This window comes from Echinops telfairi, unplaced genomic scaffold, assembly GCF_000313985.2.
Source record: "Echinops telfairi isolate 266 unplaced genomic scaffold, ASM31398v2 ScPeMD7_9;HRSCAF=40, whole genome shotgun sequence".
Lineage (NCBI taxonomy): Eukaryota > Metazoa > Chordata > Mammalia > Afrosoricida > Tenrecidae > Echinops > Echinops telfairi.
The window spans coordinates 89,853,197-89,878,446 of NW_022103906.1; the positions used below are offsets into that span (position 1 = coordinate 89,853,197).

At 43.2% G+C, this 25,250-nt stretch overlaps 1 protein-coding gene across 2 annotated transcripts in view; it reads left to right on the forward strand.

Moving 5' to 3' along the window:
* Positions 1-20,992, forward strand: part of CYRIA (CYFIP related Rac1 interactor A) — a 103,101-nt gene extending 82,109 nt beyond the window's left edge. For both annotated transcript variants that reach the window (XM_045286864.1, XM_004696047.2), the window contains exons 4-12: positions 2,106-2,227; positions 3,506-3,611; positions 5,447-5,583; positions 6,070-6,147; positions 6,329-6,445; positions 6,541-6,620; positions 9,385-9,511; positions 14,585-14,655; positions 17,124-20,992. In XM_045286864.1, the coding sequence (XP_045142799.1) occupies positions 2,106-2,227; positions 3,506-3,611; positions 5,447-5,583; positions 6,070-6,147; positions 6,329-6,445; positions 6,541-6,620; positions 9,385-9,511; positions 14,585-14,655; positions 17,124-17,187 (902 nt within the window). In that variant the 3' untranslated portion in view covers positions 17,188-20,992. The remainder of the gene's footprint in view (positions 1-2,105; positions 2,228-3,505; positions 3,612-5,446; positions 5,584-6,069; positions 6,148-6,328; positions 6,446-6,540; positions 6,621-9,384; positions 9,512-14,584; positions 14,656-17,123) is intronic.
* The last annotated feature ends 4,258 nt before the right edge of the window (positions 20,993-25,250 follow it).

Genomic DNA, 25,250 nt, shown 5'->3' on the forward strand with positions numbered 1-25,250 from the left:
AATAAATTCTTCTGGGGGGAGGGGCAGGTGTCCACTTAGTAGTTGGGATTGGGGCTGGCCCCATGACTAGAGTTTCTGACCTCGATTGCCAGAGCCTTTTCTTAGGCACTCTGGGTGGGCTTAAGGCTCTAATCTTTCAGTTACCAGGCAGACATGAGAACTGAGGGGCGCTCCACCTGGAGACCCTGGTTGCAACTTGTCTCACTCCTAGAAGCCATCGTTTCCAAAGTTTCTGGATGACCTAATGGGGCTTGTGATGTTTATTTTCAAATGAGTGAGGCCCACCCTTCATTTCCCAGATATCACTACCAATCTCATAGGGTTCAGTCTAAGTTCAGTGGTCCCACGAAGCCCATGGGCCTCACCGGTGGAGGGTGTGGCTTGGGTGACGGTGACTCCAGCAGATGGTGACTGTGTAGGTAACAGCCACACTTGACCCACTTCTGACTCCGGCAACTGTCCTGAAGGAGGCTTGTGTTTGGCGTTTGCAGGTTCCGTGGCCCTTGCTTCATTCAGTTCAGACCTATATTGTGCATGATGTCCAAGTAATCCCAGGGCAGCCCTAAGGAATTATTACCCATTTGCACTTCCACCAAGATTAGTCCAACCTGAGTTTTGACCCGGAGAGGATAGACTGGGCATGGCTCTCTTCGCATGTGCAGTGAGGTGTACTAAGAGGATCCAGTGCCTTTGGATTGGGCTTTTGGAAAATGGCATTTTATGAAGTGTGTCTGTCTCCTTTCTCCATCGCCAGGGCTCTGTTTCAGATCCAACAACTAACACCTTACGAGCCTCGTTATTCTGCAGCCATTGCAAGAGAAATAAAATGCATTCTTTCCCACCACTCCCTCCCCCTCTTCCCTCTCGCGCCCATGCATAGCTGCTCAACAAGGCAACTACAGGAATGCAGTCCAGTGATGATTCTGTGGTTAGCTGAAGAATGTTTTCTCTTGGCCCTCTGTGCCAATGAGAACATTTTCTTAATTTTCGTGAGCTTGAATCGTCACTTATTTTTGTGTGCAGCAGTCCCAGTCGAAGCCAAAAATAAGCACAGCCTTCCGGAACCTTCTTTGCCGAAGCTCTGGAGCTAGAGTGCATATTCAATGAGAAGCCTCCATGTCTTCACCTGATCAGTGTATTCTAGAAAAATACTTTTCTTAATATGTAAACATGAGGGGATGGTTACGTGTGGGGCTGTGATCCCCACAGTCAGGGGTTCGAAACCACCAGCAGCTCCAAGGGAGGAAGACTGGGCTTTCTACTCCCACAAATACTTACAGTCTCGGAAAACCCACAAGCCGTCGCTGTGAGTCAGTATTGGCAGCGAGTTTGGTTTGGCTTGGGTCTTTTCTGAACTGTGCTCAGATGCACACATTATCCATCGCTTTAGAAATACTCATCAGCTTCTTCTATTAAAAAGACCAGAAAATTGAAACCATTGCCATCGAGTCAAGAGCTCAAGAACAGTAGTCAGGAACTCATAGCAACCCTAAATACTGTTTCCAAGGCTGGATAAATCTCTATGGGAACAGCTCATCTTTGTCCTGAGGCGTGGCTGGTCAGTTTGTTATGTGCTGATCTGCTAAGCACAAGGCTCAGCAGTTTGAAACCACCAGCCGCTCTGTGGGGGGAAAAGGAAGCTTTGTTCTCTTGTAAAGACTTACAGCCTTAGAAACCTCAGGGGCATTTCTGCTCTGCCCTGAGGTCATGATGTATCAAAGTGGACTCGTTGGCAGTTGGTAAATCTTGCCATTAGCAGTTGAGTGCTTGCCCAACAGTGCTCATCGCCCATGAAAATCAGACCTCAAAAGACAAAGTTTATTTCTTTGATCTCACAAATCAGCATGTGAGTACCTACAATGATTCTAAGGTGCTCAGCTTATGGTGTGCAGAAAAAAAAATGGTACATGTTTTGAATTAAGCAACAGGCAGAAATGTTGTTGGTTTTTGATTGGCAGCAGTCTGTTATATTAAAATGTAAATAAATACCAAACTCCTAGAGGGGAAGGAGACAGGATTGCCCAGCAGAGTCCTGAGTGCGAATGCTTTTCCAAGCTGTTTGTAAACACAAGCTTTTGGTGTATCTTGGTTTCCCTGCTGCTTAGATGCCCAGCCCACCGAAGGAGAGAGAGAAATATGGAACCAGATCAGCGCCATCCTCCAGGATTCTGAGAGCATCCTCGCAGACCTGCAGGCTTACAAGGGAGCGGGGCCAGAGATCCGAGACGTATGCCAATGATAATACTGAGCTGACAGCACCCCAGGCGGAGAAAGGAAAGCCACACAAGCACACACACACAGCAAGATTAAGTAATAGCCCTAGTATTTCCTAGAGTACTAGGAAGAACAAGGAGGGTAATGTGTCCTTAAAAAAATGTATGAATGGCTCCTTCTATTCTAGTACATTTATCTGCACATGCAGTGTTGTGGACTATGTAACACATTAGCCATCTGCCTCTTCAAATGTAGTTTGCATCCATTCGATACTGCAGAACTCACATTGCAACAATAAATCGTCACCATATTACTTCATTGAAGAAACACCTACATAGAAAGTCTGTGAGCAGCGCTTGAAACATGAGTTGTGAGGTCTGCGTCTACATGTACTTTCCAAGATTTTGTAATACTTTTGGCAGCTTCTACGAGTGTCACCCACAACACCCATACACGACCTCACTTTTAAGGAGCCTACACGGCTGTCATCTTATAATGTCTTATGAGATCAAAATAAATAAGTAAATAAAAAGCAAATCAATAACCGAAAAATATTAATAGTCGTGAAACTGCCCACTGGACTTTTGAAACGTTATTCTGCCATAAAGGCAAGAGATTTCCCACTCCCTTTATTCAAAATACTTCGCTTTTGGAATTATCAACACACAGACGTACATGTGAGCACTTGGGCAAATGCGTCACCCGTCACTGTCGTTCCGCACAGGGTGCCACCCGCACAGGGTGCCACTAACCACAGTAGTCCCCATGCTGATGAATCTCAGACAGAAGAGTATTTCCGATGAAGCAGCAGCCTCCTAAGAGGTAGTTTCTCTAGTTCGAGGTCATCAGCTAATGCAGCTCATTTAGGCAACGTTGTAGACGAGCATATAAAACATACAACAGAGAAACGAAAATCTGTCAAATATATAATTCATGATGAGCACTAGCTTCACTTCAGAAGCTTTCCTCAGTCATGGACGAGGGGTGTGTTGCCTCCAATTTAAACGCTGCCCTTTTTGCATCCAAGAGAACAGAAACATATTCAAGAGGCTGAGAACTAATGTAAAGCCATGTGCACCTATGTCCCATTAAAATCTCCATTGTATATGAGCCCCATGGGGGGTGTGGGCAGTCCCATGAACTTAAGTCGACTTAAGTAGTAAGCATAAACAGACTACAGCAGGGATTGTATTGTTATGATTTTTTTGCTAAAATAATTTCTCAAGTGGAAGGAATTTGATGTGGGAGGTATTGCTTCTTTTAAGCACACAATTCTCTCATATTTTTGTAGGCAATCCAAAACCCCAACGACATCCAACTTCAAGAAAAAGCTTGGAATGCAGTCTGCCCTCTGGTTGTAAGACTAAAGAGATTTTATGAGTTTTCCATAAGACTAGGTGAGTATGTGTTTATGGTGTCCAGGTTCCACGCGTGAACTTTTCTGTTGGCATTTGAGAAGGTAGCAGAAGGATCTCAGAAAATGTCCCACATCCATCAATGGTATGTGATGAGAGGCCATTCATGGTGACAACTCCTGCCATTTTTAGTTCTTTCAATCTACCACAAAGTTCCTGTCCTGATGTTATTGTACCCCTTTGAGTATCTCTACACATTGCTATCCCTTTGACGGTGTTCTCAGCTATTCCCAACTCTGAACACAGTTTTGGCAGACCAGGCAGAGCTCTGCATGACAGAGACGGTGAAGGAGACAGATTACCTGCTACACTTACAAAGAACGTGGATGACTGGAGTCATCTGATGAGTTCAGTGTAGTGAAATACAAGGAAAACAAAGATGAAGCTCTACCATCCAGGTTAAAAAACAAACAATGTACACATACAGCATAGTTTTTCAGAACCAAAAATAAAGCAAACTCTGGTTGATAAGAGGCTCAGTGTGACAAGCAATATGCTGCCACTACTTTCCACAATAATAAAACTCTCTCAGGCTACAATCGGGAATACAGTGTATCCCGACCAAGTAAAAGAAGAATTGGGTTTTATTCCATTTTTGCCATAAAATTAGTTGACATTTTAAGAGAAAAAATAATGGACGACTCGAAATGCTTTGAGGGAATAAGCAGCCTGACATTGAGATGACTCCAAACGAAGTCCGAGGGAAGAATGAACTAGGGCAGCTGACCGAGAGGGCGTCTGGTGGTTCTCAGGTGGAAGCGGGACCGCCTTCTCTAGTTTCCCAAAGTGTAATCTCACCTTGTGCATTGAAAGACTCAGGAATCAAGTGTCAGTTCAACAGAGAGGCAAAGACCCCTCAGAATCAGAGCTTGCTGAGGGAGAACAAGAACAGGTTGCCCTAGACAACAGTGAGCTCCCGAGGCAATGGTAAACCCAGATGACAGCTGTCGCCGATGAAGACCCTGTAGGGGGCATTTAAGGATGACATTGAGCAAAGGTTAGCCACTTTTTCTGAACATTACAAGCTAGTAAACATTTTAGAAGTTGTGAGCCACAGTCTTTGTCACAACTATTACACTCTGTTGTTACAGTTCAAAAGCAGCCATAGGCAATACAGAATTGAATGAGTGTGTATGTATTCTAAAAAGACTTTATTTACGAAAACAAGAAGTGAGCCAGATTTAACTTGTGGGTCAGATTTATTTAACCTTTGATAGAGCGGCTTAGCTACATGACGTGGTGCTATTAGAAACACATTGAAGAAAAACCTGAAGGAAGGCTTAGAAACAAGACAAAGGGAAGTAGAGCGACAAGGACAGTCATGGGGGAAGATGTGGCAATGGGTGTATAGAAAAACAATCGTAGGGTACTCTTTAGTGTAGATGCCGAGAGCCGTTGCTATGGAGTCAAAAGCCTTTCTCGCAAAGCACATCATCCGAGCCATGTGTTTAGGACCGCTGCCTTATCTCATTCTGTGATATGGATGGATAGCTCATGCATATGACCCAAGAACACATATTTGTGGTTTTCTGGGAGTGTTTAGAATTAAGGCTACTAAATGTGCGAGGCTCTTAGAGGGAGATTCAAAGATCTCTGTGACTGTGGGAGGTTTCTACAATGGACGCAGCCTGCTGAGCAGTATGGGACTCCATCCTGATCCATACACAAACTATCTCCCAAAGTGATGAGGCAAGACATGGTGCAGCAAGACCCAAGCAATTTCTCTCATTCAGATTGTCAACTGTGGTTAAGAATTGTGCTGCTTGAATTACCCCTGTGTAACACCTTGCATTTATATTTATCTCTTTGACTTTCAGAAAAAGCTCTTCAGAGTTTATTAGAATCACTGACCTGTCCACCCTATACGCCAACTCAACACTTGGAGCGAGAGCAGGCCCTAGCAAAGGAGTTTGCAGAAATTTTACATTTTACTCTTCGATTCGATGAGCTGAAGGTTAGGCCCAAACTTCCTTGGATATTTAATAGCAAACTTTTATGTGTGTAATACTATGCTCAAGGTTTGAGTTGGGGAGGTACAGAAATACGAGACTCAGCCTCCTGCCCTGAGGGCTCTATAATGGGAAGAAAATTTGCATGCCATGGAGGATAAAAAATTATTTTAAGATATCAGTCTGCAAGTGGAAATTCAAAATCTGCCAAATGCATTACAAGAAAACCAAATATCTGCTGTCCATTGAGAGCAACTATCCTTTTTACCAATGCCTAATCATCTCTAAACACAGAGCACAGACATATTTTAAAACAGTGAAGCTACAAAGCCCGATTTCTTTTTTCAAAAAGAAAACCCCAAGGTTGTTTTGCTTCCTGGTGTCTCGAATCCTGGTATATTGACAAAATCGAATGCCCAGGTTCCCAGGGTCAATTCCTCTCTCTGTCTGACGCCAAGAAGTGACTCCCTTGTCTCTCTTCTGGGTTTCAGATGCGGAACCCCGCCATTCAGAATGACTTCAGCTACTACAGGAGGACAATAAGTCGCAACAGGATCAACAACATGCATGTGAGCCCCAGGCTTCCCAGGCCGTCTCATGCCTCTCGGTGACCATTGGGTCTCTGTCCCCAGAGACGTGCCAGGAAAAAAGATTGCAGGCTTGTCTGGGATCGCATTTTGAGAGGGCATTCTTTGGGGATGGTGTATCTTCTCTTTACAAATTGCATCTTCTCCTCTTCTTCTTCATCAGCTAGACATTGAGAATGAGGTCAATAACGAGATGGCCAACCGAATGTCCCTCTTCTATGCAGAAGCCACGCCGATGCTGAAAACCCTTAGCAATGCCACAATGCATTTTGTCTCAGAAGTGAGTGAGACGGAGCTTCAGGGGGGTTTGCTTTCTTCGTCACTGCACATCACATTCCCAGGCAGTGCTAACCTATGTCTGTCTCTCCCCCGTAGAACAAAACCCTGCCAATCGAGAATACCACAGACTGCCTCAGTACCATGACAAGTGTCTGTAAAGTCATGCTGGAAACGCCGTAAGTTAAACCAAAGGTGACACTCGTTGCCATGAGCCCAGCCTGCTAGGGCCTATTATCTCCTGAGGAACTTCAGTTAATACTGTTGATGATGATGATGATGATGATGATGATGATGATGGAAGTCTGTGAGTTAATAGTGTTGATGATGGTGGTGATGATCATGATAACGGCTGCCATTCAGATGAGCACATCAGCGTTTACACTTACCGTACATATTCGTGTATAAGCCAAATTTTTCAGCACATTAAAAAACATTTTTTATTGGGGACTCGTACAACTCTAATCACAATCCATACATCCATCCATTGTGTCAAGCACATTTGTACATTTGTTGCCATCATCAATCTCAAACTATTCTCTTTCTTGGTATCAGCTCCTCATTTTTTACCCTCCGTTCCCCACCCTCCCGCCCTCATGAGCCTTTGATAATTTATAAATTATTATTTTTTCATGTCTTACACTGTCCAATGTTTTCTGTCACCCACTTTTCTGTTGTCTTCCCCCCAGAGAGGAGGTTATATGAAGATCCTTGTGATCAGTTCACCCTTTCTCCCCAACCTTCCCCTTACCCTCCTGGTATCTGTGCTCCCATTATTGGTCCCGAGGGGTTCATCTGTCCTAGATTCCCTGTGTTTCCAGTTCCTATCAGTACCAATGTACATCCTCTGGTCTAGCTGGATTTGTAAGGTAGAATTGGAATCATGATAGTGGGGGCAGGAAGCATTAAAGAACTACAGGAAAGTTGTATGTTTCATCGTTGCTATACTACACTTTGACTTGCTCAAAGTTGCTATACTACACCCTGACTTGTCTCCGGCCCCTGACCCTTCTCTAAGGGGATGTGCAGTTGCTTACAGATGGGCTTTTGGTCTCTACTCTGCATTCCCCCTCATTCACAATGATATGATTTTTTTGTTCTTTGATGCCTGATACCTGATCCTCTCGACACCTCATGATCACACAGGCTGGTATGCTTCTTCCATGTGGGCTTTGTTGCTTCTGAGCTAGATGGCTGCTTATTTACCTTCAGGTCTTTATGACCCTAGACACTATATATTTTGATAGCCGGGCTCCATCAGCTTTCTTCACCACATTTGCTTATGTACTCGCTTTGTCTTCAGCGATTGTGTCGGGAAGGTGAGCATCATGGCATTCAGCACATTTTTATGCAGTTTTTGTGGTAAAATTAGGTGCCTCAGCTAATATTCAGGTTACCTTGTACGCGAGTATATACGGTATATTATTTAATCTCATAAGAACTCTGATAGGTGTATGTATCCCCACTCTACAGTTAAAGAAACTGGAGCCCAAATTGGGTGATTGACTTCCCAGATGTTGCATAGGTAATTAGCTGTCAGAACCAAGATTCAAATGAAAGATGCTGTTGAGAATATGTAAGGAAAAGTGGAGGGTTGAGTATTATTAGACAACCACCCAAAAGGAGGCTTGGGAGGAGTTTTAGAAGCAAGTATACAAGTGGGAAGTCTGCTTCAAGAATAAAAATGGAAACATCTATTTTGTTCTCTGTTTTCTTAATAGTTTATTTGTACCTAAGAGGAACCCAGGTGGTGCTGTGTTTAAGATAAGAACCAAAGGGTCGGTGGTTTGAACCAATAGCTACATAGGGGGAGAATGATGTGGCAGTCTGCGTCCATAAAGATTGCAGCCTTTGAAACCCTATGGGGCAACTGTATCCTACCTGCAGAATCACTGAGTCAAAATCAACTGGATGGCCATGGATTTATTTGTGTCTAAATCAGCCCTTAGGTTAAAAATAAATAGATGATAGATAGATAGATAGATAGATAGATAGATAGATAGATAGATAGATAGATAAACGTTTGCTATATTGAGGATGGGGCAGCATGGTAAAGAAGTTGGCTGTAGTGGAATGCCTGAGTTCCACCTAGATCAATGGCTCTTCATTTGCCTCTGGACAAGTGGTCTGATCTTGTTGGGCCCAGTTCCTGTTTCAGCAACAAGCCTATAGTACTACCTAGTGTGCCTCCTTTGGGAGGGCCCCAGAAGGCAGCAGTAGATTTATAATAGCTGATGTTCTGTTCAATTGTAAGATGGCATTGATTTGAAGTATTTCACTTATAACCAAGTTAAGATTTATTCTAAGGCGGCAATAGTAATCATCTTCAGTGTAAAGCCAATTCCCAATGAAATACATGCTAAGAAAGCCTTTAGAATTGGCCTGCATTATCTTAATCATCAGCGATCCTGTGGAGGTAAGTGAACACAATTCAAGCTCCACAGATACTCTCAGCTCAGTGAATGGATCTATCCTTTCTTTAGGTAGTGTGGTCACTCCAGAGTCAGCTGCAGTCTGTCTTAAAGGGATTTACATGGCTGCTGACATGATAACTGCTCTGTAAAAATGAGCGTGATTTTTGTCCTCCATAGTAAAGCCATTTTTCTCTATAACCATGGACTGAGGTACCTCTTATAATATATTCTAGATTGATGGGCAAAGGGCTAAGTGGTAGATGATCAGCTGACCTGCTGAAGGGCAGAAGAGAAGAAAATTTACTGCTTTTCAATTTGCCTTCTTTTTGCACCGAATTGCTGGCTGGATCGAGTCACGAGAATGATCATTGTGGGTTTCTGTAAGAGCATATGAACTCCGTTTTTGAAGTGGGTTGCAAGGGATTGTTCTCAAGAGAAGCTTAGAGGAGTCCGAGGTAGCATGTGGGACGCGAAGGCGAGCGTGCTCCACCAAGGAAGTAATGCTGCTGCCGTCTCCTCTCTCTTCCAGGGAATACAGGAGTAGGTTTACAAGTGAGGAAACACTGATGTTCTGCATGAGGGTGATGGTGGGGGTCATCATCCTCTACGACCACGTCCACCCCGTGGGAGCTTTCTGCAAGACATCCAAGATCGATGTAAGAATAGCAATGAAGTGGGCTTTCCAAATAAGAACCGGGAGTGGCGTCACAGACATTGCTCCTCACAGCTCTCTACTCTACCACACACCCTGCCTCCAGTGAGAGGGATCTTTCCAGAATACCCGCCCCCTTCATGCCAGTCCTCTTCATGCCAAGGAAGCCAGGCTTCTCTGTGCTTACCAGTAGAACAGCTCACCCCCCAAGGGGCAGCAGGGGTACCAAGGTGCTGACTCCTGCGCCCTGGAGGAAGCTGAGCGCATGCACAGACACGTTAAGCTACCCCTTTGGGTTGGCCGTGGACCCAGTCTGCTGGCACACGCCCGTAACACCTTCCCTATTGTGAAAAGAGTCGGGATATGTTGTGTTAGACGACTCCTAGGTCAGGTGCCAGGTTCACGGACCACCCCTTCCTACCTTCTGCTCCACCCAGATTTCATGGCTTGTCTTGAGTATGTATTTACTTAGGTTTGGGCCCTTCCCCTTCCCCAGTCTGTCCTTCCTGTTTGCTGAGACGTGATGTTCCGAAGATGCCCCTCAAATGTCACTTTATCTCGGGAGAAATCCTCTGCCCTGCATGGGGCAGACCTTTCTTTCTCTGGCCTCCAAAGCACGTACCAGTTTGTATTCTCTGACTTGCTAACAGACGTTTGGTTCTTTGTATGAGGGCAGAGATCACTATTCATAAACTGAACATTTGCTCTTCTGCCTACCACAGTCTCTGGCACATAGTTCGCAGCACTCAGTAGGTGTTCCGCAGAGATTTTGCTGAGTGAATGAATGACCGAATAGAATCAGAAAATGTGTGACTTTAATGCTTTCTTGTTGATTGTGGGATAAAGCATACATTCCCTTAACCCAGAATTTGCCTACAGCAGTAAATGCCATAGGGTATCCAGTAGATTAATTCAAAACCTTTTAAGTGTTGACTAGACCTTTTTTAAAAAAAACAAACAACCAAAAAACTAATTTATTCTGACATGGTTAGGTTTGGGTGGCACAATCTATTTCATTCACCTGCACAGAATAGCATCTGTGATGTCCTTGTACTGTGCAGCAAGTCTAAATGCCCAGTGTGCCCTGGATTCTAAAGAATGCCAGGGACTGAAGTACCGGGGGAAATGCAGCTTAAGACAATGCACTTGGACTTGTGGGTCCTTAGTATAGCTGGGCATGACTTTTCAGAGAGTCCTTGTGCTTTCTTTTCATTTTGTTGTTTATTTTATTGTATTTTTTAATTGTATTACATATAGTTAGGCAGCAAAACATCAGCTATTTCAATAATCTTTGCATGTGTAGTTCAGTAATATTAAATATTCCCATCATATTGCTCAACAATCACCACTTACAACACATTTAATGTAACTATTTTCTATTTAACAAGAGAATAAGTGGTTGCTACTGAAATTTTGAAAAATATAAAAAACTAAATGTATCTCTCATAACCCCACCACTAAGAGATGGCTACTACTACTAAGCCAACATACATCTCTTCTTCTTGGGTAGGTAGGTATGGCTCTTGATGGTATGTACTTAACAAATTTGGGACATGCCATATATTCCATTTCAAAGTACATTTAATTCAAATTCCAATACAAGGGATGTTCAAAAAATTGGATGATATTTTAATTCTACTTTCCCCAAAACTATTTGAAATCCATTCAGATATCATGGACATTTTTATTAAATGTATTTACCAAATTCTTTGTGAGGTTTTCAATTTTTTTTACGATAAATTGTTTACAGATGATTCTGAGTAACTATAAACATTGCGTTAATTTTAGTAGCACATAACCATCAAACCCACCATCCACTCTGGGTGAAAGATATGGTAGTCTCCCACTTCCTTAAAGATTTCCAACTCTCCAAGGCAGTTCTGCTCTGTCCCAGAGAGCCAGCCACTCTGCCTTGGAATCAGCCTGAGAGCAAAGGGCTTTCTTTGGCCATGGTTTAATCACAGGACATTCTAACTTATCGTAGCTATTTTTAGACACGTGTCACAAAGTTAACCATTAGAAGGGCACTGATACACTTACGTCCTTTGTCCCTTTAAATCTTTAAAACCCTTGGCTTTGCATGTCATTTACCGTTGAGTTCACAATCAATGTACAATGTGAGCTCTAAACAAATAATCTTGATGCAGTCCCCTTGTCCATACAAGTCTCATGAAGAAAAAGTTCGTTCACACCGAAGACTGTGTCTGTCTCTAAGAAAGTTTCTGGTATGAAAAACACAATCCTACTTAAGATGGACCATTTTCCTTAATGAAATAGATGGTCCTCTCCCAGGTTATAGTCTATTTCTAGACCAGAAGCTACAAACACTGGGTTTATCGATCTTTACAGTATCAGCATCAACTGTGAATAAATAGGTATGTCTTTGTCAGATCCTTAAATAAAACTGCACATGCCCTGACAAAAGAAGCCCTGGTAGCACAGTGGGTTATGAGTTGGACTCCTGAGCACGAGATCAGCAGTTCAAATCCACCAGATGCTCTGCCTTGGGAACCCAAAGGGCCATCTACTCTGTCCGGTAGGGTTACTGTGAGTTAGGATAGCCGTCATGGCAGGGCAGTTTGGTTTGGGGTTTATGCTTCAGAGTGTAAAACAAATGCATGCTGAGCTCTTATGACCCAAATGAGGGGGATACCTTTTCTACCTTAGAGACAGAGGTAGGTAGGGACCAGAGGGTCATGTTTGAGGTGATCCTCAAAGAACATGTAGGATTTTCCCAAAGGAGCAGATGAAAGGAAGAATCCCCCAGAGTAAAAGAGTTATGAGGGCACAGTCACTGATGCCCATGGGGCAGGTGCCAATGAGAGAATCGATGGCAATCTGTGTGCCAGGAAAGGCAGGCCGAGGGAAGATGTTTTTAGCTACTTTCCTTAGAGTCTCATGAGATGCACTCATAAGTACTCATTCTTTAATTCGTGCACCTGTTCAGACCCCACCCAAACTCTTGAGCTCACGTGTTCTGAACATCTGCAGCATGGCATGCCTCAAGCCCAAGGCTCACCTGTCCACACAACCCAATCCTGTAGGGTTGCCTGATATGGCACCGTTATCCAACACAGCTCGAAGGCTACCTACCCATCACCCTCCCTCCCTCCCTATCTGTCAATCCCCATCCCCTGCCAGTCATCAGATTCTAGGTCATGCCTCAGATTAATCTGACCATCCCTCTTTCTTTAGGCCCACTGCTTTTTTTATACTTTATACCTTCCTAACTATCCCTGTACCTCTTAGCTGGTCTCCCAATTACTGTCTTGCTTCCTGCTCATCCCTTGCTATGTCCCCATTCCCTATAGGTATAGACTCCAAAGTCCCTAACATGATATCGAACTTGCACTTGATCTGGCCCTGTCTACATCCCTGGTGTTCCCCCGCTGTGTAGCCAGTGCTGCCATCATCCTGATATGGAACCAGAAATGCCCAGAATGGACTCAGTGCCCTCTCCTTCCTCTCCTACATCCCTGCTCCCCTGCTTGTTGCTGTTGTTAAGCACCTTTGGGCTGGTTCCAACTCACAGCAACTCGTCTGTGCAAACAATAGGAGACATCTCACGGTGCTGTGTTCTGCTCAAAGTTGTGGTTCTGTTTGAGCACATTGTGGCACCTGCTGTGTCTGTCTGTCTCTTGGAGAGTATTCCTGGGTTTTCGTTTTTTATTTGTTACTGACCTACTTTATCAAGCATGATGTCCTTTTCCAGGGTTGAATTTTTCCTGATAGCATGTTCATTGGGTTTATTTATATAATGATTCATCACACTCAACTAATGAATTATTTGTCTACTTTCTGTCACTGGACCATGGGCTCATTTGAGAGGAGGACAAAATCTCTTCACCCTGGGCCTTATCCCATCCCTGGAATCAAACGTGTCTGGGGCACTCACACCTGGCCTGCTGCAGCCTTTCTATGCCTGTTCCCAAGGGCCAACATCTGTAACTGACTATACCATTCTTTCATGATAAGCTTCTATGTGCGCCCCAATGGATTCTAACCCCGTGCTCTTGGTTGCTATCAGGATTTATCATCCTTTTAGGAAAACAAAACAAAACAACTTGGATATCCCACAAGTCGACCCCCAGAGACTATTTTTCAGTGTCAGGGTGAAAGATACCCTTAGCATAACCAAATCCAATACAGTATGTGGCCATCTGAGTTTAAAATGAGTGATTCTCAGTTTTGCAGCAAGATTCCTTGCTCTGTCAAAACAATCCATACACAATATGCATACTGCACGTAGAATGCCATCTATATAAATTTAGTTTGTATGCACTTCCTAAATTATAAATGAATGAGATTCCAAAAACACAAAGGTGCTATGTTCTTGAGGATACTAAATCAAAGAGTCTGGGTGAAACCCAGGTCTGGTGCCTCCTTCACCACCTGTCAGAGACGATTAGGACCCAGGCTGTGTACCTCTTGGGGTTGAGAATCTACTGAGGGAGACAGAAGAAATTTGAGCATGAAGATCGTCAAGGAACTGTGATACATGCCAGAATACTGTGGGGAATGCTATTGGCAGATGAACAAAATATAATACTGAATTGCAGCAAATTAGCAGATGCCCTTTGGGTTGGCTGAAAGCTGAGTAGGTTGGCAGACAACATGGGTTTGGGGCAAGTATTTAAGTGGAGAGCACCCAAAGGTGGCAGTTACTACCACCTGGTGAGGGCAGTGAGGACAGGCCTGGTAAAGTCAAGGGACTCTAATTGAGCTCCACAAACACTCTCCAGGAGCTTCCAGTCAAACAGCTGCAGAAGCGCAAGCATTCTGGGGAGAGAGATGCTATGAAGTTTCCAGCTTTTATAGTGAGCACCTACTCCCAGGAGAGTGCTGCTCTTGCTCCCCAAGCACGGAGACAGGAAGTGAGCTCAGACTCTCAGGTCTTTGACCCCTAGTCCCATGCAAAACGAAATATAGTTGCAAGACAGTGTGAAAACGGACAGTTCTGTTGTTCATTTCTGGGTTATAATTTAATGTGACATGATCCTGGATGCTATTATGAAGAGTTATTTTTATGCATGGAATGACCAAGAAACTAACAGAACCATGGGCTTTCTCTTCCTAGATGAAAGGCTGCATAAAGGTTTTGAAGGAACAGGCTCCAGACAGTGTGGAGGGTCTGCTGAACGCCCTCAGGTGAGCCCCAGCCACGTATCATTGGGACAGCCCCCCTGCAGACCCATTGCCAATATAGCAAAGCTGTTTCACAATGTCATGGAGTCAGAATCATTTTGATCAATTCTTTTTAACAAATGAAATAAGAGAGAGAGAGAGCTGTAGAGAAGACGAGTAACTTGCCAAGGGTCAGACAGTAGTGGCAATGATGTCAACCCCAGGTTTTGGATGTAAGTCCTGGACTCAATGATGAGTGGACTCTTTTTCAGTGGTCCCCACCTCTTTTATCACTTTCCCTTTTATCAGTGGTCCCCACCTCTACACATGAGAATTATATGGAAGCTTTGAAAAAACACTGATGGCTAAGGTTCCCACTTCAACCAAATAAATCAGAATCTCTGAGGAGGGAACTCAGGGGCACAGTCAATTTCTCATTCTGTAACTTCCCAGGTGACGCTCACATGCAGCCAGATTTGAGAGCCCTGCTCTACACTGCCCACATACCTGAGCATTGGCTCAGCCATGGCTTGTTACAGATGCTCCCTGCTGAAAACTCTGTGTGTCCCACAGCTGTGTGTGGGTAATTCACTTCAGGGAAGGGATTCTTATTTGGTAGCTATGATACACATTGTTGAATTACTATGACTTTGCAACTCATTCCAATGCCGAATTTCTCTCAGGAAGGTTTGTGGTCCTTATCTTATTCCTGTTGATTTCTAGAGTTCTAACTAATGTTGTGCATGCACTACATATTCAATAAGAATAAGTGGAATGGATGAGTCTCAATATACCTCTACATAGTTGCAGCATTTATGTTTGATATGCCCTTTCCAATCACAATGCCCCATTTGACGACTGCAACTCAGATAGGGAAGACACATCTCTGAACCCCATTCGATAAGTAAACTGACTGAGATGTACATGAAATACATAAACCACCATTGAGAGTGATGCGGTTTTGACGTGTGCTGTGCCATCATCCTTCAGAACACATGTTGCCTGAACACAAGGGCTTTCCAGATTCTGTGGGAAAGCCGAGGCTTTCTCTTTTGCTGTCCATCCACACCAGGCTCACTTTCGATATGCACAAAAAAAAAAAGACTTCAGGTTCTGCAGGTTTGGAATTTTCCAAAGCTTCACTCAGTCAAGCAAGACTTTACTGTAATTCAGGCATCGGGCATGAGTCTGTCTCAGTGGTGGACTTGTGTCTCCAGTATGGACTCAGATGGAATGAAAACAACACAGACTTTCAAGATAGCCAGACTGAGGTTGTTATTGTTGTTGTCAGGTGTCATCCAGTCATTTCCAACTCCTAGGAAGCACTACCCGGTCTGGAACCATCCTCCAAATTGCCCTTTATGTTTGAACTTCAAAATTATGCTGCTAGAAGGGGGGGAAAGGGGAAACCCATGACAATGATTGGCATACACGCCCCCCCCACCTTGCAGGGGCATGAACAGCAGAAATGTAGGTGAAGGGAGACAGTGGACAGTATAAAATATGAAAATAAAAATAATTTATAAATTATCAAGGGTTCATAAGGTGAGAGGCTTGGGGAGGGAGGGATGGGGTGGGGAGAAGAGCTGATACCAAGGACTCAAGTAGAAAGAAAATGTTTCGAAATGATGATGGCAACATATGTACAAATGTGCTTGATACAATGGATATATGGATTGTTATAAGAGCTGTGAGAGCCCCAATAAAATAATTTATTAAAATTGAAAAAATTATGCTGTTCTGTTTGGACATATGCTAGATTCAAAGTGGAAATTGTACACTGTTCCTCAGTCACAAATTGCTAGCTAGCTGAAATGTAACCTTCATGAACTTCTGTTTTCTCATATGTAAAAGGGAAACAATAGCCCCTCCCTCAGATTCATAACTTGTGAAGATTTAAATGAAAACCTAGAGCAAGTCAAGGTTTCATGACTGCTGATTCCTCTTTCTCATCTTTTCATAAGCGGTTTCTAAAGAGGACTGATGTATGGAAGCCTGTAGCACTTGATTTGCTTGCCTCTGTATTTTCCCCCTTGGGGTGACAAGGAGGATAAGAGTTATCACCAAGTAAAAGAAGCTTCAGCTTTCCGCTTCAGAGGGGTTGATTTTCCCAACACAACCCCCTGTTTCCAATTCTGGGACTTTGCAGATGCAGCTTAGATGTTTGATAGTCTATACTCGATCCAGTGAAGGCTTCCTCGCTAGAAAATGAAATTGCTTGCATCTTCTCTGTGCAATTATTTGATTAGGTAAGAGACCTCCTCGTTCAATAACCCTAGTACCAAATCCCTTTGGCAGTAAGAATCAAATATTTACTCTGCCTGAGACTACTCTGAGCACTGAAGTGTGGCTCTTGGTCTAAAGAACCAAGCTGAAGCTGGATTTATAAATATCAATTTTGTTCCCCAAGGTGACAATGGGCTGGCCAGTCATAGTGAGTTGTCCCCAAGCACACTGTGCACACTGACCTCTCTCCCACTCTTTCTGTCCAGGTTCACAACGAAGCACTTGAATGATGAATCAACTTCCAAACAGATTCGTGCCATGCTCCAGTAGAGTGCTGCTCAGAGAAGAGGATCTATGTACTGACCTCAGAAGATGTATATGTTTACATAATTTAATACAGATTGATGTTAATACTTGTGTATTTACATAACCATTTCCTTCTTGACACTGAGATATCTGGACCTTAATTTGTATCCTGACTGACTCAACCCAGCACCGCGTAAATTGACTGGCGAGCCTTACTTCGATGTTTGAAACAAAACTCCCTGCTCCAAAGGCAAATTTTGGAGACTTTGACCTTTGCCTCTGGACTCCTTTAACCACACCTGTAACAATCACACACCCCTCCCAGTCTGTGACAGTGTTTTCCGGCTAGGTGTGTGAGCTCTCTGGTCAACATAGAAACACAAGTATTCGGTTTTCTGTCTTGGCTCAGCTCTGAGAAACATAGCTGGTATTCCGAGAGAGGGCGAGGAATCCAAGAAAAGAAAAATGTGTGTGTGGAGACGCAGACCCACCTGCTTTGAATTCAGCATGCCCCTTTCTCTTGCCTCAGATGGCAAAGCACACGTGCACGTTTTGGGTTGGCATGTGTGGTATTTTATCAGTGTCTTTCTGTCTTGATGTATCCCCTTTTAGCATTGATTTTCATTTTCCAAGAGGACAATGAACCTGTATTTTAATCCGTTTGGGATAAAGAAGTGGAATGAGTAGAGGGGTTAGAGTGTCTGGGGGGTGAAGGTCTTGGAATTGGGTGAGAAGGAAGGACCCCAATTGCAGGCATTGATCTGTCCCTACCCTGCATTTGAGGACAAGGATGGAGAACACTGGCTTTGAAATCAGGAAATGTTTTTCCGACCTTCCAGTTCTCTGCTGAGTCCTGGAAGTACCCCCCCACCCCGCCCCAGCTCACACCCCCACAGACGCAATTGTCCTTGCATTGATTCGTGTGTGTCAGCGTAAACCTGTGTTCCACAGGGCTTTCATGGCTGAGCTTTGGGAAGTAGATTGCCAGGACGGTCTGCAGAGGCACCTCTTGGTGGACGGGAACTTCTAGGCTTTCTGTCAGCAGTCGAGCATCTGAACCATCGAAGGAATCCCACTCTGCTCACTCTAGTTCTGTTCCCTGTGGTCCGCTCATGTAGACATGGAGTGCTGGGGCACTTTATTCACTTAGCAGAAGATGGAGAAGAGGGGGAATTCCAAAATTAGATTGGGGGGATGTCTGGTATTCAAAAGCCAGCTGCTCCCAAACCTCCCCAGCAGCCTGCTGCCATGTGTGAAGCTCCGTCTGCCCTGTATCTGGATCCTAACCCTTGCCCTTCTAATGAGTCACAGTGTGATTTGGGAAATTTGTTCCAGCTCTCTGTGTCTCATCTTCTTCATTAAAAGGGGGGAAATTTGGGGGGGGAATTAAAATACTCTCCAAGAGCCTTTTTAAGGCTAAAAACCAACAAGACAATTGACTCCACCTTCCTTCTTTGGTGATCAGTCTCTAGTAAGCAGTTCTCCACTTTATTGTGATGATTAATAACATTAAAACAACTGAGTCATTATTCTTCTGTAGATCAGAGCAGGCAGGGTGGGGTCCTGGAAAACCTATAGCCTTAGCTCCCATGGAAAAATGAGACACAGAGAATCCAGTCCCACAGGGTCACCTCCTTGTCAGGCTAGAACCCAGCATGCTTCCATCTTGACTCCATGTTCCTTCTTTCCCACCAGGTGATCTGTGAATACATGAGGCAGGACAGGGATGAGCCTTCTTAGATAGTCTTCCTCTAAATTAGTTGTCTGTTTCTCATCAAAGGAAAAATGGCCACTATGCTAAAGATAATCAAGCCAATGAATATCTTTAATAAAGATAAAGGTAATGAAGTGAATCCCAGAAAGGGGTGGGGCGTGTGTCTCCATCCGACAGGGCATCACATCATAGCCATATCCCAAGGAAGGAGTTGTCAGGTCCCTTTGCTTTCCAGACAGTCCCGACAAGCTGCCATTCACTGGAGTCTTCCAAGAAATGGGGAGAGATTGTGGTGTTGCTGACGTGGCCGTGGAGGTTGTTCTTTTGAAAACAAAGAAGCGCAGTCCCGTGGCTGGAGAGCGCTTTGCTACCGAGTCTGTCTTCTACAATGAATCCGTCAAGGGTGTGGGTAGACCCACTTCCGTGGAGTTTGCCAAGCTGACCAATGAGTAGCTGTTTAGGCAGCCCTCTCATCGGACCAGACAGGTATGAGACAGTCTTTGGGATTCTCTCAAGGCAAGGGGTCCGAAGACTCCAAAAAGGGGCAGGGGCCAGATAATGGTGTGAAACCAGGTGAGCAAATTCAGTAACTATGCAGTTGACCGCATGGCCTTCTCTTCAGCAGTGGCAAGTGACGCTTGGATAAAACTCGCTACTACAGTTATGGAGACAGGCAAGGTTTCTAGGTCTCAGGCCCGTTTTCCTCCTCTCTGGATGAGGAGAGGAAGGCTCCGAGGGAGGGAAGGGGTTGCTATTCCTCACAGAGCTTACATGGCACAGGTCTGGCACTCCCAAGTCACGTGACAGCACCACCGCTGCCTCTCAACTTGGTCAAGAAAAGGGGGGGAAAGTTTGGGGTTATCTGTCGGGGTTTTTTAAAAGAAAAAAATATATAGCAGAGTAAATAGTTGAGCACATTTGTAATTTTTCATTAGAATTTCTGTCAAATGGGACCAAACACATGGGTCGCCCAATTTTGCCTGGATACCTCGTCTCTTAGCCAAAAGGCACCAGCATATGGATTCTGAAAAGCCCGCTGCGTGAATCGTTGCCTGATTATGAGAACAGGTTAAGTGAATGTCTGTGATCACTGACAGGTGATGGGCCTTAGGTCCGCACCACAGCTACGGTGGGAGACAAATTCCTTGATCTTACTGTCCCCCAGGCATCAGAAGGCTTGGAACATCACACTTACTTGGGCAGCATGCACATGGGCACAAGACCGGTGTGTGGTTTAGGGGAAAGTGCTAGAGACAGTGTCAATATCAGTGTTAATGTATCTCATATTTGATGTCTCATTGTTTTCGGGTAAACAGTGGTTTTCATGGCTCAGATATTTATTTGGGGGCAAGCAACAAGGTGAAAATGACATTGTTCAGATGCACTGCTACTTTGAACTTAGGACTTCTTCCTCAGTAGGAACGCGAAATAAAAACAATTGAAAATAAATGTTTTTGTTTGAACTGACACATTCTAAACGCACTTCCAGCGAGTCAGTGCCGACTCAGCAAGACGGTAACTGTTTAGGAGAGTCGAAAGCCCTGTTTTTCTCCCAAGGATCGGCTGATGGTTTCAAACTGCAGACCTTGAGGATCATAGCTCAATGAGCAACCACTAGGGCTACAGCATCTATCAATGTGGAGCAAACATTAGGCATTATCTATTAACTACTAGTTAATATCATATTCACCAAACTTTGTTTCCAGTCTTACCATGAAATCAGTTTATTAACAGTAAGTAAGCCGAACACTTGATGTAGCATCATAGTTAAGTAAAAACAATTCCATTTCCCTTCAAAAGAAAACTCAAACATGCCCATTTTGAAACCCCAGTAGTTTGATACATTTCTCTCATTGAATTTTGCATCCTACACAGCAACTATTTCTTAGATGTTAATGATAAACATGGAAAGTTTCCCTGAAGGAGCCCAAAACCTTGGAATCAACTTCCTTGCTGCAACTATAAAAACTGTTGCACACATAACGCTATTTGAAAAGGGTCCTATGCTGTTTGCTGAAGCCATTGTAATTTTTTTTTTGCCTGCTTTGCCTCTTTTTGTACAGAAGTTTTGCGTGTGAAATGAAAATTAAAGTTTGGTACATATATTTAAAATGATACCTCTGTTTCATATGATGTTCAAAGTAGAGTGTGTGGATAAACAAATGATCATTATTCCATATAGATATTTGTTGGGTATCTATCTACTCAGGGGACCAGGAACACACCCCACATCTTTGTCATCTTTCTCAAGCCTCAATTTCTTCAAAAACATGAAGCACCCGATGAGCACCAGCCTTGATATTCATGGAAGCCTAGTCTCTTCATTATGAAAAATCAATGCAGGAAACAAACACATGTGATTGACATTTAGACATAAATGAGAACTTGCCCTGCAATGGTAAGAAACCTTGCCCTTTAATGTTACTTATATATACACACATATACACACACAAAACACATAGGGATTTGGAAAGGGTAAATGTATGACAAATAGCTAGTAGTCATTGTCATATACTCGCTACCATTGGGTCAATACTGACTCGTAGTGACCCTATAGGACCGGGTAGCACTGGCCCTGTGAGTTTCCAAGAGTGTAACTCCTATAGGCATAGAAGCAGAGCGGCTACTGGGTTCAAATTGCTGACTTTGTGGGTTTCAGCCCAACACGTGAACACTCCATCACCTCCACATAAATGTAGTAATAAATTACTCAGCAATAGTTATAGGAATAATTTGTTTAAGAAGCATTTGGATGCACTCATAGGACCAAGCTTTAATGAGTCATCGTTATTTATGAATATATCTGGTTTTATGACCTAAATTTTTGAAAATTATATTTTTTAAAAATCCACTGTTGCCACCACCATAATCCCCTAGGCACACACACAAATTCGTAGATATGGCAGGCATCCTGTTTATTTGGAAAAATTAAAAAATAACCTATTCCACATAGATATAGTTTTCATACAATTTAAGCATTAAAAATTATTTTAACTAACATTGAAACTGTTCTAAACCATTACTTTTCATCTTTGTCGCACTTGTACTGATCTCTAGAGGCCTAACTATGCACACTCTGAATAAGGCCGTCTCTAAGAAAGACCCTCATGTTGCCTATAACAAACAAATAAACAAAAAGGGCACATTAGGTAGGAGTATTGGGGGCTCAAAGGATAGCAGATAGTATTACATAATAATGAGTTGTCCTTAACTTTCCAAATGTACAAATTTTAAATGGACAAAAATTGAAAGGACCCTGAAGAAACGAGGCCTTTAAAATGGCTGTGTGTGTGTGTGTGTGTGTATTTACATGTGTTGAGAGTACAGTACAGGAGTTAGGGGGAAGGGAGCACACATTATTGTCTATAGCAATATAATTTGTGGAGAATTGAGGGATATGTATTCAGAATACCCTTCACACTATCCAGAAAGTTGGTTACATGTCAGGTTTCTCTTAGGATAAGGAAGGAGTTCAGCTAGCTTTATCATGAGACTTGTATATTTGCAATCTAAATTTACAGTTGATTTTTCCCTTTGAGTTATAAACAAATAGAATTTCTAGGAGTTGACATTTTGAAAATTTTGAATTCTATATGGTCATTTTTTACTTTGTCTTTTAGCCTCACTGGGAATCAGAACTGACTCAACAACAATGGGTTTCTTTTTGGAGTTTGATGTGGTCATCAGAGCCCATGTTACTTATTAAAATTTTAAAAATTAAAAAATTCAATTATGACTCCTGGCTACCCGCTAGAGCAGAGTGGAACCAAGGGGTTTCCAAGATGGTACATCTTTATTGGAGCAGAAAGCCTCATCTTTCTCTCATGAAGTGCAGACCCTGCCCTTAGCAGCTGAACGCCAATCAACGATCTGTGAAATCAGGTGTCCTTGTGTGACTTCTTAGAAAATATAAATATTATCTTGATTGATATACTTCAGTTTTCCTCATATTGAATCTCCTTAAATACATTGACCTATTCAGTACTAAGATCATGATCCCCACCAATACAACCCATTTGGACATCACCCACGTGGTACACCTTAGTAAATGAAGGGAGGTCTCACCCACTCTGCATTAGCTCCAAAGTCAAAGTCCAAGGAGCCTTTCCTACTTTGGTTACATATCGTTGCAGGGTCTATATTTAGACCTTTCTAGACTTTCTCCATGCCTAACAGCCTCTGGACATGTGAAAGTGGATACCCAACAAAGTATAATAACAAAACAGAAACAAAATAATTGTCACTGAGTCAATTCCAAATCACAGCTACCAGAAAGGACAATGTAGACGTACTTCATGGGGTTCTCAAGGCTTTTATGATCTTGACAAATGTGTCTTGCCTCACCTTTCCGCTGCAGAATGGCTGTGGGGTAAGAACCGCCAACCTTTTCCCTAGCCGTCAAGTGCTTCTGTCGCTAGGACTCTTCCATTCCACAAACATTTTCTGAAAAGTATCTGCTTCAAAATGCTCTGGTAAGTGATGAATGGTAGAGACATCATGCTGTGTTTGAGGAGTCTTTTAGACTGAAACCCGCTCCCCGCCACTCAGTTGATCCCAGTTTCTAGGAACTCAGCTACTACCCACTGCTCCGAAAGGGGTCACATTAGAAGCTCTTCGATAGAGTGGGAGAAAAATGTGGAACAAAACTTAAACTCCTCAGCAGTCCCTGGTGTACGAATTGGATATCATACTGGTAGGGTTTGCGACTCTGGCCCTCAGTCACCCTTCGGGTCTGGGACTGCACTCACCTCTGTGCCTCAGTTTTCAACCAAATAGCAGGTTTATAAGGGGAGCAATGACATCACTGAAGCACACACATTAGATTAATGAACCATTTGATGGCACGTGGGCAGCATGCAACCAAGGACAATGTTCGGAAGGCTTGGGAAAGAATGAGGACGTGGGAAGCACAGGGAGGAAGTGGAGAGTAGGCGCTGTTACATTGTGGAAATCACAACGATTTAATTTTAAAATGTGTACGAATTGTTGAATGGAAAAACGGATTTGCTGTGAAAGCCTACACCCAATTACAATGAAAGATTTTTAAAAAGATCCACCACCTCCTCCATGAAAAGTTCCCCTAGCTACCGCAGCCCATGCTCATTCCTCTCTCCTCTGAATCCTGAATGCATTGAATTCAATTGGAAACAAGCAGAGGGCCACTCCATGCTACTTTGTGTGCTTGTTTTTTTATACTAGATTTTAAGTATGTGAAGACAGAATTTATCTTTCAGAGGATCAGCACAACATACGCCAATGGCCAATCTATGGAAGACACTCGGTTTCTGAAACCAAAATCGATGAAGCAAAATAGGGAACTTATTTCTAAGACTCATCAACCATCCCCAGTGACAGATATCTGTTCCCTGAGCTGGCTAATTGTATCCTGGAGGACATATTTGCCTATGATTAGGATATCCATATAACCTGTAGACGCAGGGAGTTTGCAACTTGAGACAGCTGTGGCTGTGGTCCAGCTAAGAAATTATGCAGTTGTGTTGATCAAAAGTCAGACTCAACTAGCAACCACAGACAACATGCTAATCTGAGGTCTTACTGGTTCTAAGGAAAGGTTGCTACACTGTCGAGAAGCATAGCTTAAGACAAGCAGACGGGCCACAGAAAAAGTTCAAGATGACTCACTCAAATTCTGCTTTAGAGTCAATGGCGAAACAAATCCGTTCAGTACCCTGGATAGCAACCCGCTAGTGTCATTGGTAGCAAATGAAGCTTTTTAAACCTGAAATATTTAAGATAACCTCCGTTGGCACAACGTTTTAGAATTCCAGTTATCAAAGATAATGTTTTCTTTTCAAAAGGACATTGACTAAGTAGCTGTAGAAGTATTTTTCTTCCTCCTGAGACCTGTGAATGCCACATACAATGGGCAGGGTGTAGTTTTAGAGACATTCAGGAATCGTCTTAATAGCCAGGGGCTATTTAGATCCTAATTGAACTCTTACAAAGAATTTTTCCTTCTTTATTAGCCCCAGCTCACCAGTCAGTCTTTAAGTCCTACGGATATTGTTTCCTAATCCTTGTCAGAACATACGAGACTTTCCACCATCAATTTTGTTTTATTTACTACAAGCTTTATTATTTCATTTCTTCCCTAGAAGTTTCAGCCTACCTTTACCCCTCTGCTCCAGCCCACACACTCTTACAGCCAATAGTCACCTTTCTGAGCGATCCATCTGACCCGGTTAGTGATACATAAGCGCCCTTTACAGTGTGCCCTGCGATATACTTTTAGAGGTGACAATGATGTTCAAACGGGAAAAAATTCCGTTGTCAAGTGTCAAGATGATGAAATTAACAGATTCTTTTATTTTCTTACTACCAGGCTTTTGATTTATTGCATATATTTACAGGA